The sequence below is a fragment of the Bactrocera latifrons genome, unplaced genomic scaffold (genome assembly GCF_001853355.1).
Source record: "Bactrocera latifrons isolate USDA-ARS-PBARC rearing strain unplaced genomic scaffold, ASM185335v1 scaffold_34, whole genome shotgun sequence".
Classification (NCBI taxonomy): domain Eukaryota; kingdom Metazoa; phylum Arthropoda; class Insecta; order Diptera; family Tephritidae; genus Bactrocera; species Bactrocera latifrons.
In genome coordinates this window covers 1,010,472-1,026,096 of record NW_017536979.1, presented here as the reverse complement: position 1 = coordinate 1,026,096, position 15,625 = coordinate 1,010,472, and the positions used below count along the sequence as shown (strand labels likewise).

The following is a 15,625-nucleotide window of genomic DNA, read 5'->3' as shown; positions in this document are numbered from 1 at the left end:
AAATCAAAATGAGAAATGACAAACAAAACCTCGAACAGGCGTAACACAGTCACGGGACACACCCACTTAACAGTGAATGCATGTGGCACGCAATGTCGCCTCACACGATACATACATACATACATATGTGTGAAGTTGAAATGTGTGATGGTGCACACAGTTGGAAAGCAAGCTAGTTTTTGTTGTCATTACAATCACTTCGTCACACACCCACAAAGAGCATGTTGCCACATACATCCTCCATGCCACACCACACATATCCATCACAGCTGACCAGACGATATTGACATTTTGTAGAACGCCATCAATAGTACATTATTATGGCCGCGCTATTATCACTGCGCTCCCCCACCCAACCGCCGCCGCCAGCCAACTCAAATGCCAACTATAAATGCCATCAATCCATTTCGCCTTTTCATTACTCATTACATCGGCATTGCATAACGACAGCCATATTCTGATATATAGTGTGTGTTCGTATATACATATGTGTATGTGTGTGTATGCATTGAGTTATGGTGTTTGCAGGCGTTAGATATTGACATTGGTTCAATGGTGGAGAGGAAATGCTCATCGAAATTAATAGGCGCCATTTAGATATTGAATTACCGTTATGTCATCGATTTTAATTAAAATTTCTACGCGAACACAGCCACACGCACACATTGTACGTTCGCTGTGGCTTATGTGGGGTGACGAATCTGCCAACAGCAGACGCGTAATGCACAGTTTCACTTGCCGCCGTAGCATACATTTGGGCGTTTGACAATTGTAGCAGCCCATTATTTATTATTACTTACATTTAAGCCAAAGCGCACGTGATAATGTCTCTACGGCGCTCGTATGCCCATATACTTAACTATCTTGGTGTGTGCTTGTGTGTGTTAATGCGGTGGATTTATTGCTGCCACTTCCGTTTTTAATTGTCGCCTGATAAGCATCACAAGCGCGAACGCACAGCGACTCTGAGTGATGAATTACTTTGTTGACTTTTACTTCGACTTATGGAACGCAACCTTCAGGCAAAAGTTGTGGCTGTGTGTGTGTGTGTGTGTGTATGAGTGCATTCTTTTGCTGTGTGTTTTGTCCTAGCGCCACTGCTCGCGTTCCAAGATAATCACGTCTGCACAAGCAGAGCTCTTCTACTCTGGCAGACAGCGTCGTTTCCTGGCGTCGCTGTCGCTCGCGCTTAATTCGTTGTGTTTTTCTTAATCGTTTCTTCAGACTTCCGCGTTGAAACAGCATATTTTATTTTTGCATGTATGTGTGTATATGTGTTTGTGCATTTGCATTATGCAATCTCGTGCCTGCGTCTGTTCGTGCTTGTGTTTGGCTGCTGAATCTTAATTTCATTTTCGCTTTGGTTTTTAATTCTTTAGTAAACTTCGCCCCCTCGTCGCTGTCATTTCCTCTATGCTCGTTGGCAATCATCAGTTTTTCTATTAAGCTTTGTCTGTCGCGGTGTTTTTTCTGATTTTCAATGCACAGTCTGCCTGTCTGCGAGGAAAGTCTTATACGTTTTGCATATTAATTATTTTTCGTCACGAAAATGAGTTATGAACTTTTCAGAAAGCGAGACGGAGGATTGTGGGGACAATTACAGTTGCTCATTAATATTGTATTTTATTGTATTTTCCAGAAAATGCACGCATGACTCGCTAAATGTACTTCGTGCATTTGTACTGTTATGTGAGCTATGCGAAATGAGTAAGACTCTCTGATAAATAAAATATACGCGGTTGCACTTACAGAATTTAAAATTGGGATTAGAAGAATGTTCGTAAAAGGGTGTCTGTTGGTGAAATAGATTTTTAGATTTCTGCTTAAAATTATTCCATAATTAAAAAGCAAAATAAATTACTATAACAGTAGATGATTGAAGGTAATGATCGAAGTACCAGTAATTTTTGTTTGTTTTTGATTAATTGGCGACTTACCAAAAAAAAATAGCTTTTGTGAAATATTTTACAGCTGAAAGTGGCCTTAACAATGAAACTGTTATGAATTGTTTTATTAATATTTTTCAGACAAGTGGCAAAGTTAGGCAAAGAGTTAGTTTATAACTGATTTCAACCGTATGTTTTGGTAATAATTTGACTCAGATATACTAAAAGGGAATTATTTACACCACCCTAACAACACTAAAGCATAGTTTCTGAGTATGTTCCATCTCTGTTGGAAGCTTCCCGGAGAGTAGGCCGACAAATAATTACTCTTCCAACAAATCCAATTAAGCACTATGTAATATTTTTTAGACTGCTCTCAGAAAATTCTCTACTTTTTTCACTCAACCTCAACATTGTGGAAGATAATACGTCTCAATCGGCTGAATGCCGCGATATCGTAGAAGTTTTGTTGTGACGTGCTTTTTATTTAACAGAGCTGTACAATTACTGTTTGAGTTCCTAATAGGGATATATGGCATACATGTTGGCACATTGCATACTCTGACAGTGTGAGTAGCACATCTAGTGTGGAAATAGTTACCCCTTTAAAAATAACATATTAAAAATGTTAACTAATATTTCAAACATATTTTCAGTAAAAACTTGTTTTAAACCACAACCCATGTTCTCTTCAGAGCTGAACAATGAATTATATGAGCGGTTGGCAATTACCCGTACTGTTTCGAGTTCAGAACTAAACATTTCAAAGAATTAAATATGGAGCTCCGCAGGTTGGTGTCCTCACCCCGTTACTGCTTGATTTCCTTATTTCGAAACTTCCTCAACCACTATATCCATAACAGGGGTAATAGAGTCTCTGCAAGAAGCTTAACACACTCCCGAACTAAATCCACAGCGACTATATTTATGAACCGGACGAGAGACTACCATCTGAGTCTTAACATTTCAGTCCATTGCGTTAAAATTCCGATTATAGATATCATATTTAACAGCCTGCGCCAAAGCACAGAGCCGCAACAAAATCCTCAAGTGGCTTGCTGAAAGCGCATGGAGAAACCAAGGAATGTTGTAGGCAACATACAGGGCAATTGGCTAGCCGGTCTTAAACTACGCCACTACTGGTCGCCTGGATGTGATCAAACTCAGACGAAGAAGTTGCAGACGTGTCAAAACACTACACTTCGGACTATCATATAATGACTTGTGACAGAGTGTAAAGAGGTCTTTCCTTGACTACTTCAACGACATCGAGCAGTAGGCCAACCAGACTTCGAACGTAACTCACACAGCAGACATGCACTGACAGCCATTCATGGAGTTGTTAACACCTTTACCGATTCCACTCATTGCAAGACTTGGAGTTGCCACCAGAATTACAACTTCGTTCTGGATACTGCAGCATATTTTAATATATAATTTAAAGCTTTAGCTCTATTTATCCAGAATGGACCCTGACATAACAAACACACATATATCCAGCATGACACCAATCAGCGCTATTCATGTCCCACACACCCCACTCATCCCAACTTCCTTTTCTATATGATCTAACTCCGCCGAAACAGCTCTTTTTCTGAACCTACCCTTAAATGACATGACTTCGATGGCAACCAAGATCAAGCTTTCTACCCGAAAGAGAATGGTATAACTGTTACAACAACAACAACAGCCTTCCAGTTTTTATATATGAATATAAAATTTTGGTAGGCGGAAGTCTTAATCATTATTGACTTTTACCTTCCTTTATACATACGTACTCCAAATCTCAAAAGCAACGTACATTATAAAATGTAGACTTAACGCTAAAATTGATGACGGAAATTAATCACTGACGAACTCTTTTTACATGCAGTGACATAACCCCACAATTTACAAGAAAAAACGAAACTGAAATTCCAATTCTATCGAATTTTACTCGCTGCTTCTTTTAATTTTTCAATTAATATTTTATGAATAATAATGACGTCAATCACTCACGAGTGCATCGCGGCTTAAATTGACAGAGATTTGTATAAAAACTAATTAATTGCTCGGCGCCGAGCTCTCCATTTATAAAGTACACGTCCACTTCGTAAAATGTGAATTTAAATTTATAATAGTCTGCAAATATAAAGAGCACTACGCGGCATAATCATCGCTGAGCGCTTTAAGTATTTATTTTTGTCAACGCAAAAAATGGCAAAAACAACAAATGATTGCCGACACTCGAGTTGTTTTTGTGCAAACGACCGAAAATATATTGCTGGCGACAAATAAAACCGATTTGGCAACACGACTATTGCAACGGCACTGAGCAGCAACCAACGCCGCAGCCAAATGTGGCAAATAACGCACACATGAGCGGAGTCGCAGTTGACTCCTGCAACATAGAAAAACATCAATAACCGGAAAAGTGGCGCCATTGTGGCACGCCTCAGCGCAGCTATCCACCACCGGCCTACCGCGCTCCGCTAACCAATCGATGCCACCGAATCGACGAGCCATTGGCGTCAACGTCGCCAAAAACACAAACACAAAAGCAAAAACGAAAACGAGATAAATAAACGCATTGCATTTAAGCAATTGAATGGAGTGCAACCTGATACACTCAAATAAATAGACGCAATAACAACACCAACAACAATATCAATAATAAAACAAAACAGAAGCACTGCCGACGCTATCGTCAGCCATCGACGTTGCCATTAGAGGGAGAGTCGAGTGCTTGAGTGTAACTAGACTAACACAGACACAACCGTGTGCATGAGCGTTTGTGCGTGTGTGTGTGTGTGTATGCGAAAAAATTGAATAAAATAAACTGCGTGCGGAGTGTGCGGAGAAGCTGAAAACGGCAGCAATTGATGACGAATGCAAATACCCCTGCTTGCAACCCCCAAGACTGCACCCAGCGCCGGACAGACTAAGCGTCTGTTCGCTTTTACGAGTTGACCTTTCTCCCGCTCCCTTCCTTATCTACCCGTTTGCTCTTTTCTGTCTTCTCTAAGTGCCATTTCACAGCAATTTCGACGCTGATATATTTTTATTATTTGCAACATTGTTGTCGCTTGGTCTCGCTGTCGCAATGGCAGGCGCTTGTTTTCTGCCTTCTCCTGGCGCAGCATCTTCTTCTTCGTTTTGCTTTCCACAGTCAGTTAGTCGCCAATTTAATAGCATACTTTTCAGCTCTAAGCAGCCAAGCAATGCGCACAAAGCGAGAAAAACGTCGTTCCAAGCAGCGTTAAACAAAAACCAACACTACACCAACACTATGGCAAGCGAAAATAATAGCAACCACTGTTCGATAGCGGCAAAGCTTCATTCACACACGAAACCCGGCATTTTTTTGTATTTATCGGTGGCTCATCCGCTGTGTGCGCGCCAGCAGTAGGCGCCACAACTGCGTGCTACGACGAAAACAAAAGCAAAGCGCCACCGCAGTCGACGTGGTGACGCGTCGGCTGTTAGCTGCTGCCGGATGCGGAAGTGTCTCCGACTATGTTTGTGTTTCCGTTTGAGCAATTTTTAGATTTCACTACTTTATCGTGAATTTCTCCTCGTCGCTATTAATATTTCAACTGCTAAATTTTTGCAGCTTATTTGTCATTTGGAGTTTTTTTTCTTAACTTTCTAGCCCCAAGCAACACACATATTCCTATCTTACTAGGTAAGTACTTGTGTGGCATGGTTTTTTGGTTCGCTTGCAATCTAACTGCGCTGCTGCCGCTTTCCCTGCCGTTAGTTATAAAGGGTGTTTTAGACATGTGGTTTTCAAGAAGAAATTAAACGCATATGATTTGGTATTATTGCAGAAGAACTTAGCTCTATTTTAAATATAAGCGTTCTGCGCGATGTTTTAAAAATCATTTCGGGTTTCAGTGACTGTGAAGATTGGCCCCACGAAAAATAGTGAATAGATATTAAATCGCACGATCTTCAAGATCTTGTATCTTGAAGTCTATACCATAGCTCCGCGTTGCGCTAATGCTCTCAGCAAAAGTTTCCTTCAATAAATTGATTTTTTGGTTGTATGTATGGTAAATTGCCTAGATAGCCTTACTAAGGCGTAGATGGCGACCAAAAATTGCTTTATAAGGCAAACGAGTCAACCTTTGGCAGCCATTAGTGCATAAATAGGTGACTGGGTGGTGAAGCCTATCCAATTCAAGTTGCCGCAGAGATGCACGTCACTTAGATTCATAAATAGCCTAGATTGTTCCCAATACGGGCAGGGCAATTTTGTAGAAATATGGACCAATGACTCCCTCTGCCAATAATGAATACCAGATAAAGACTTCATTACTAGACAAAATTTTCTTGTGAAAATCGGAATCCGTGGCTAACTTATTTTAGATCATTGGCAAACCCATCTAAGTACAAATCAAAGTAACAGCTGTCAAAACAACCAACTCAAAAAAAAAAAAAGTGTCATAGAAGCAAGCACGCCTAAGAAGAGACCTTTTGCTTGAGGAAGGGAGGAGTACTCAGTGATATCCCAGCAGTGAATCGAACGAAATTTCATTTTACCTTACTAAAATCACGTTCACAGGGTCATCACAACAAACCCCTATATATTGCGCTTGACATGATTATAACAGAGAGATAAATATTTCATGGTAGGGTGTTAAGCAAAGGCACAAACCGATTGTGGTTTCAAACTTCGCTTATATATTTTTTGCAATCCCAAGCAAAATTAACAAACATTCCTTCGATGCGACGCATTTAGCTTTCCTGGTATTTTGAGTATAAAGTGACGAAACGTTTTTAAAAAATATGATGAAGAAACTGCTCACCAAACTCTTCGATAAAGAGGTGTATTTACCTTGATTTCTCTACAGAGGCTCAGAAATGCAATACATAGTTAACTTGGCAGTTTGAGGTCACAGGAGAGTAAAAATATCATAAGTGGCTATAATTGATAGATCTGACGTGTTTTCGTGGTTTGCTCAACAAAGTAAAGATAGCTCCAATACTAATCTCTGTCATCAACTATCTGTAAGTGATTCACCGTTAAATAAATAAATATATATATATATATTCAATGAATATATTTCGAATTATTCATTTTTTCATCCAAGAAATTTTAAATATTATTAAGGCAAATATAAGCTGAGAATACTTTACTTCAATACAGTTGTAACAAAACGGGTAGTCACTACATATTTATGTTCGACAAGCCACCACCAGCTTCTGGCAGGGAGAAGCAAAATACCCGTCCTTCACAAGCATTACAATTCTCACTTCAAGATTATGTACACAGTTTTTTGTATATTTAAGTGCTTTTGTATTATTGCCGCAATTGTGTCTCCCATTCGCTGTCGATTGGCTTTGAGGAGGAACTTAAAAACTTCGCTGGCGCCAGACTTTCTGACGCGTCAGCTCGCTGAGCTGCCATGCTGCCGGGCTGTCTTCGGAAACTTCTTCGTGAAATTGATTGTTTTCCTATTTATTATGTTTTTTTTTTTTTTGTTATTTGCGAAGTTAAGTTCTCGTTATATTTTCAGACCACTTCGTTTGTTGCTGCCAAGTTCGCATTGAATGGATGTGCAATTCTGACTTTTTTTGGCTGGCTGGATGGCTGGTTGCCTAACGGTTTTTTGACGATTGTTGCCATCAGCGTAAATAATACAGTGCTTACTTTTAGTGCAGTTAGTTCATATTTTGTTTTTGTTTTTACTTCTGAGAACTAATAATTCATGCATTACTGTTGCCCTGACGCAGAGCTGATGGAAAGAACTGAAGAAACATTTAGTGTTGATCAACTGATGAGTAGACAAGAATAAGTGAAAACAAAGCACATGGTTTGCAAAAAATACACACATATTTACAAAAATGTGGGATTAGTGGCGTAAAAACCATATAATCACCTTTACATATATTTAAAAGAAAGGATGTTCAAAAACTAAAACAATATTTAAATTTGCCGCCATTCTAAAATCTCTTCACACACTTATAAGATCCAATCAGTTTTTGATATTGGGGAGGCCCACGGAAGTTGGCGCAGATTTTGGGGTTTTCCTTTTTACGGATTGGACTGAGCACTCTTAAATTCCAATAGTTGGGCCTGCTTTCGTAAGACCATATTTTACACAGAAGCTGATGCCTGCTCCTTATCAGTTCTTTGATGCCGTGTTTGAATAGCTTGGCCGGCAATCCATAGGCCCACGCCGCTTTGTTGTTATCCAAACGGTTAATTACTATTCGAACTTCTTCTTAGTCGGGCTTGTCAATCTCTTCATACTCATTCATTTCGGTCTCGGCATCTATCCCATCCCGCACGTGTTGTGCCTACAAAGTAGGCGGTTCTTTTGGCTTTTCCGAATAGTTTGCTGATGAGTGCTCTCAGAGAGCAGGAGTGGAAGTCGAGTAGAAACTGGTTAGACTGTCTCCTATTGTTGCAGCTTCTCGACGTCGAACTTTCCTTGTGTTTGTTGAGGTTTTTCCACAGAGCCGGGTGCGTATACTGGTTTCAGCAAGATAATGATCCGAGTCAAAGTTCTACAGATAACCATATTTCGGGCCCCGATGAAGTCGATCAGCCTTAACATATTTGCGGACGTTTCATAATGGAGCCTGTATTTACCGACTGTCGCACCAAAAATACCTTCTTTGTCTACTTTGGCGTTAAAGTCGCCAAGCACGATCTCGATATCGTGGAGGGGGCAACTCTCACTACTGCTCTTCAAGCGCTTGTAGAAGATATCTTTGATCAAATCGTCATTCTCTTTCGTCGGGGCGTGGGCGCAAATGAGCGATATGTTGAAGAACTGCGCTTTAATGAGGATTGCGGCTAGACGTTCATCCACCTAGTTGAATACCAGGACTGGACGTGGAGAAACCATCACGAATCCTACGCCGAATTTTCACTCCTTTATATAACCACTGTAGTAAATGCCACAAGAACCTACTCTCCCCAGTAATTGTACCGTCCACCGCTTTTCTTGGACGGCGGTGATGCCACCATTTAATCCCAGAGGATACTAGATCTAAGATCGGAAGTCGTGAGCTGCTTGAGCCWTATGTAAAAGAATCATTTCTGGCCACTCCCAAGTGTATGGCGGTCAGAGAACTAGCCTCAGAGGCATGAACTTTTAAACATGATTTCATGCGCCTACCTGGCATAGATGCAGATTTACGAATTTCAAATGAAAAATTTGCAAAATGTAAGTTATGAACGTTCCCAAATATAGTAGAATGGAACTTGTAACATAAAATTGTCCTATTTTTGTCTGAAAATTGCTTGTTTCAACGACTGTTTTCCATCTAAAAGGAGACTATTTTGGCGCGCTACTTCCATCTGTAACGGTTTATGTCCATAATTGCACTGAGTTGAGGTTCCAGAAATATCTTCAAATAACTCCAAAGGCTAGAAAATGTAAAAAGTGTTAAGGTTCAATAGTTGACGCACCCTGTAGAGGTGCTCAAATTATATTTTCCACACAGCTCTTTAATGCAACACAAAGACTTTAAAATATTTATGTAAATCTTTAATGCAAGAAATATGGAGAGCTTCAATTTAGCAATATTTGAAAATTATTTTAAATTATTTTCATTTCAAGCTTTGTGAACTCTTGTCAACCTTTGTGTGAGAGAGCTTTTCAAAGTAACAAGTTGTCATTGAAAATTGAGCTTTATTGTGCACTGGACTCTGAAGCGCCATTAGCTTTAATTGAAATGCTGCTGCTGATGATGATGCTATCATAACATCGGCAACATTTTTTTCTAACACACGACTCAAATAGAACTCTTTAATCCACAATGGCGACTTTGTCGTTGTTAGTGTCGTTTATGAGTGTGTAAACACTTTCATTGCCGCATTCAATGTCAGTTCACAGAAATTATAAAATATTAATTTCGCTTTGATTTTGGAACGACAGCACAACAAAAACAATTTGCAGCACAAAAGCGAAAAAATTCACAAAACTGGATTATTTAAATTGCAAACTCATGTGCAAAACTCACAAGCACACACACGCACACATGCACACACGAACGCGCACGGGCACGACAGACAATGAAATGAAGCGGATTTTTTATTGGCTTTGCACTATGAATTACATGCAGTTGAATTTTCACAAAATCTGTGCAAATATTTGGTTTCACAATCGACTCCATTTGCATCAACAAAGCAGAATTGCACAAACAAAGAATGCAAATTTCGCTGCAAAATACGCCATGCATGCGCCCGTGTGTGTGTTTGGCCAGTGTTGGCGCGGCGCGCGTCACTCGTATACCACGGTGTCACTCAGCGCGCGTCTGCATGGCATTAAAGCGCTAACGCCGGTGGCACGAGCCACCATAGCAAATCGAGTTTAAAGTTTCACATCACTTATTTACATGCAAATATTTAATAATTAATGAAATAATAAATGATTTCCGAAAAAACACGAACACACTTTTTTGGCGCGCTGCTTGTCAACAAATTTTTTACGAAAATTGTTTTTAATCAATTCGAAAAAATTCTTAGTTTTTATGCGCGTTTTTTATCGGCGAGGTCAACTGGCACTCACGGTGACACTTCGAAGCTTTTTATTGCGTAAGCTTTAAGCTATTACATTACGAGCGCCCTGTTAAAAACTGCCATAAATTATATTTAACGCGGTAAACATGACAAATTACACACACAGACTTGTTAACACCAAAAAAAAAAAAAAAAAAAAACAACAAATACTTGTAAAAATAATTTCGGCATTAAAGTTAAGCTGCACTGCAGCGCTGCCAACGCCAGGTACCTTCTGTTCGCCTTCACAAGTGGGACACCAACACATACACAGATGTACTTGTGACTACTTTCGCTTTTCGCCAACCGCCGGCAATATCGCTAGCAATCACAGCCGGCAAAATTGCACAAATAAATAATGCTCACACACACACACGCGCACACATGCAAATTTTGTCATTAAAAGCGTTGAAAGGCACGAGTGCTGAAATGAGTTTTGTAAATTAATAAAAAATAAAATAAAAAAATAGCGCAATATTTATTTCTTACTTTATCGCCATGTGACAGAAATGCTCGTCGGTTATTGTAATTGGCTTTTGCCGAAGTCGCTTTCGCGTTCGGATTTATTATTAACATTTTTTCCTCATTTCATTTAAATTTTTATGAAGTGCATTCATGAACTCTGCGCACAACACTGTACTTCATTAATGATCATGTTGACATTCTTGTGTGTGAATGAAGTGCAGCAGGGAAAGCGCGGCGTTCATTTTAAATGGATTTCTTTACTGTGACTGTGTGCAGCAAGTCATGGCTTTATTATTCCTTGTGCCTTGTGGGAAGTCCGCTTTTTTGTAATAAGTTTGTAATAAGAGAAGAAGATGAAGGAAATTGCGGATACAAATATCTCAATGTTTTCCAGTTGAAGTTTATTAATTCGACCTATTAGGGTGATCCAAAAGTTAACATAACGAGTATATGGGTTAAAATAATCAATATAGAGAGAAAACCAGGAAAATTGTTAACTTCAGTTGCTATTATACCCTTCACAAATAAACAAATTTTGACGGTATGTAGTTTTTATGGCTGCTATGTATTGGCTATAATGGTGTGGTCTGAAGAATTTCTCCGGCCGTTATGGTGATGGCTTTGAAAGTATATAGTGTCAAATTGTAGTTATTTTCTCAAACAAAAATATTCTTACAAAAAGTGTTCAGTTTGTAAGACAGTTATGCTAACATACTTTTTACTGGTTCATCTAATCAGCTCAACATTTATATATTGGGTAGTCGAAAAAGTCTTTTGGTATTTCTAATAAAAATTCAAATTCTGGCCGTTTTTTTTATTGTTTGCTTCAATCTCATCAGATCAGAATCGCAGATGTTAATTCGGTTCATTAAATTTTTCACGGACAATTCAAGGGGTACCCAAAAATCGAGCTTCTTTTTGTAGCCAGCCTTTTTTAAATGGATCAAAATTGTTTGATGACGAATGCTAAGTACCTTAGCGATTATGTAAGCTGTACCTTTCTTTCTCACCTTTCCAACTGTATATGACACAATGTGATAGGTACCACTTGAGATATTATATAAGACTGCAACGACGTATATTGACAAAAAATTTACAAAATACGAAAAGACTTCCTCGACTAACAAAATGTATTTTATAGCGTAATACAAATGAGGAAAACTCATGAAACCCTGATCAGAGTATAAAAAAAAGTTCCTAAAAAACTACTAAGCTCGGGTTAAAAGTCAAGCTGTTTTCGGATATTTGTGCTTTACAAGAGCCCTCGATGTAAAATATGTTATGATAAACGGCTCGAAAATTGCGACAGTTTTAAGGAAAAGGATTTTTTAGATGCTATTTGTATGAAAACATTTTACTGGTGACCAAAAACTTTTATTACTAAGCCATGAAAAATAGGTTCTTCCAAAGCTCTACGAAAATGTCTCTATTATCAGCTCTTAATTTGGAAAAGTCATTCAAGCATTCAATTTCTTACAAAGGCTATGAAGCGATATATGTATGTACATATTTTTTGAGGTATATGAGGTTTGAGGCGAAATATTATGCGATAATAAGAAACAAATCGAACACTGTAAGCCAGAGCACCTTTCCGTTATAATTAAGAGCTTGGAGATATTTTTGTAATGGTGTTAAAGAACCTATTTCTCAGAGCAGCAAGCGAAAAATAAATATTTAGTTTTCTTACCCACCCTAATATACACATACATGTACTTTTAACCGTGTAAGCGGTGTCTACGCCAACGAAGAAGAAGAGTTACATATGTATACATATATGCTTTATTTTATTTTTAATACTGATACTCAAATACTTTCAAAACAAGTTGACCACTTCAGGATATTGGTTATCGCTCTTTTTGATATTAATTCATATATGAAAAGCAATCATATTATATCCTCTTCTGCTTTAAATGCAAAGGCTTTCAGTGCCTTTAAAGTTTTTAATTCAAAAACGAAAAAATATTTTGTAACATTTAAGTTGTAATTCCTATCCTTTTCTTTGCAGGAATCAAAGCCAGCTGGGAAGAATGGTGGACATATGATGGCATATCCGGTAAGTAAGGCTAAAACTAATTCCAGTAAGTATAGTTTTCAAAAGCATTTCTGAGCTGAAAATTAGAGCTTTATTAAGCCAACTTTTGAAAAATTATAAAACTTTTGCTGTAGATATGAAATTAACAAAAAAAAAAAAAAACAAGTAAGGAAGCGCTAAGTTCGGGTGTCACCGAAAATTTTATACTCTCGCATGATAAAGTGATAATCGAGATTTCATTGACCGCCATTTACATATTTTTTTTATTTTGCTGTAAAATTAATTAAATTAGATCAATTTGTATTGTACTTTGAGTACTGAATTGTATTTTCATTTATTTTAACTGTATTGATTTACCGATATTTTCGGTGAAAAATTATTTTAGGTTAGGTTAGGCACTGAGTTCTTCGTGTTCGATATCAGGGACCTTGAAAAGTTATAGTCCGATCACGACAATTTTTCCACAAGGCATACCTCGGCTCGAGTACCGTATTTGTGTAAAGTTTTATTCCTCTATCATCATTGGTTCCTAATGTATATACGAGTATTATACAGAGAAGGCATCAGATGGAATTCAAAATAGCGTTATATTGGAAGAAGGCGTGGTTGTGAACCGATTTCACCCATATTTCGTACATGTCATCAGGGTGTTAAGAAAATATTACATACCGAATTTCATTGAAATCGGTAGAGTAGTTTCTGAGATATGGTTTTTGGTCCATAAGTGGGCGACGCCACGCCCATTTAAAATTTAAAAAAAAAAAGCCTGGGTGTAGCTTCTCTCTGCCATTTCTTCCGTAAAATTTAGTGTTTCTGTCTTTCTTTGTTAGTCGGCTCACGCACTTTTAGTGATTTTCAACATAACCTTTGTATGGAAGGTGGGCGTGGTTATTGTCCGATTTCTTCCATTTTTGAACTGTATATGGAAATGGCTGAAGAAAACGACTCTGTAGAGTTTGGTGGACATAGCTATGTGATATGTACAAAAAACTTAGTAGGGGGCGGGGCCACGCCCACTTTTCCAAACAAATTACGTCCCAATATGCCCCTCTCTAATGCGATCCTTTGTGCCAAATTTCACTTTAATATCTTTATTTATGGCTTAGTTATGACACTTTATAAGTTTTCGGTTTTCGCCATTTTGTGGGCGTGGCTGGGGGCGAATTTGACCCACCTTCGAATTCAACCTTCCTATGGAGTCTAGAAATACGTGTCTCAAGTTTCATCATGATATCTCAATTTTTACTCTAGTTACAGCTTGCACGGACGGACAGACATCTGGATTTCAACTCTACTCGTCACCCTGATCACTTTGGTATATATAACCCTATATCTGACTCTTTTAGTTTTAGGACTTACACACAACCGTTTGTGAACAAAACTATAATACTCTCCTTAGCAACTTTGTTGCGAGAGTATAATAAGCTCACATTTCAATTCATGCGATCATAACTGAAAAAATATTACTCATATAACTCGCCCGAAATTAAAGCTGTGTAAAGCAGCAACACTTTTTAATAAAGTTATGTGGAGTAATATTAGTTAACTGATCGGAAAATAAATTTATTCCAACACTTGTAAATACGAAACTATTTTTCTATCTAAACAACTCAATTCCCCACATACTATATATGCATTTATGCAAAATATACAAAGAATTATGCAATTCAATCAATTAGAAGTGTCAATATGTTCAAAGTCCATTGCACTTTGGCGCTTTCAGTATCGTGTTGTATCTACAGATTTCCACAAATATATCTATACATATACATATATGTAGTGGCTTTTTGACGAACTCGCTGTCGCCTACGTTCGCGCACATTTCATAAAATCAATTAACATCAATCCAAAGTGACAGTTATTGAGAATAATCATAACCTGCACGTGCAGCAACATAAATTACCAATCAAACGGGACAACGCGAAAACGCGCGGCGAACATTAGCTGCTCCTGTACACAACCCATTCAACGTTATGGGTATGAATGAGGTATAAGTACCCACTTATTTCAATTATTGATTAAAAAACAGGTTACTGGTTGCTAAACAAGTAATTAATGACCAAAATCATTGAATTAAAAAAAGGTACACCATGTTTAATGGTTGTGTTATATCGTTGAAAAATTTAAATAATAGTCTTTCTATATTGTTTCACAAATATTAAAAAATATTTCTCCAATAAAAATTAAAACAAGAAAAAGCGTTAACTTCAGTTGCACTGAAGTTATAATATCCTTCAGAAATACAAAATATTTTTTATTAGAACTTTAATCGGTCAGCTTGTACGGGTGATCCGAGTAGCGGTACTTTTTCCAATAGCCTCTTTTTTAACATATCAGTATTGTTTGGCATTTTATTATGCTTGAAAAACGTTTACAAATCGTTGAAATTTATTATGCAAATTCACCCATCTTGAGACCCAGCATACATTATTGGATAATATTCTACCGAATAGACCGCGTCTACCACGCACTGAAGAAAATACAGCAGTCGTAGATGAAGGTTGGTATCCAGCTTTCAAGTAATTGCTCAAGAAAAAAAATACATTATTTCTTCAAGTAATTTTGACGGCTGGTTGCGCATTGTGAATGATCCACAATAGAAGAGCAAGAGAGAATGAACGAAAGAAAATAAACTTTTTGCGTAATATCTATGCATGTATATGTGTTGTAACATAAATTTTTTCATTGCGATTTAAGGAATGTCATTGATGATTGGTAAGTTTTATACAACATTTCGAAAAGAAA

General features: G+C 37.9%; 1 protein-coding gene across 1 annotated transcript in view; it reads left to right on the top strand.

Moving 5' to 3' along the window:
- Window positions 1-15,625, top strand: part of LOC108971317 (carbonic anhydrase-related protein 10) — a 53,250-nt gene that overhangs the window by 25,447 nt on the left and 12,178 nt on the right. Inside the window, exon 2 of the mRNA XM_018937287.1 lies at window positions 12,854-12,901. Within this exon, the coding sequence (XP_018792832.1) occupies window positions 12,854-12,901 (48 nt within the window). The remainder of the gene's footprint in view (window positions 1-12,853; window positions 12,902-15,625) is intronic.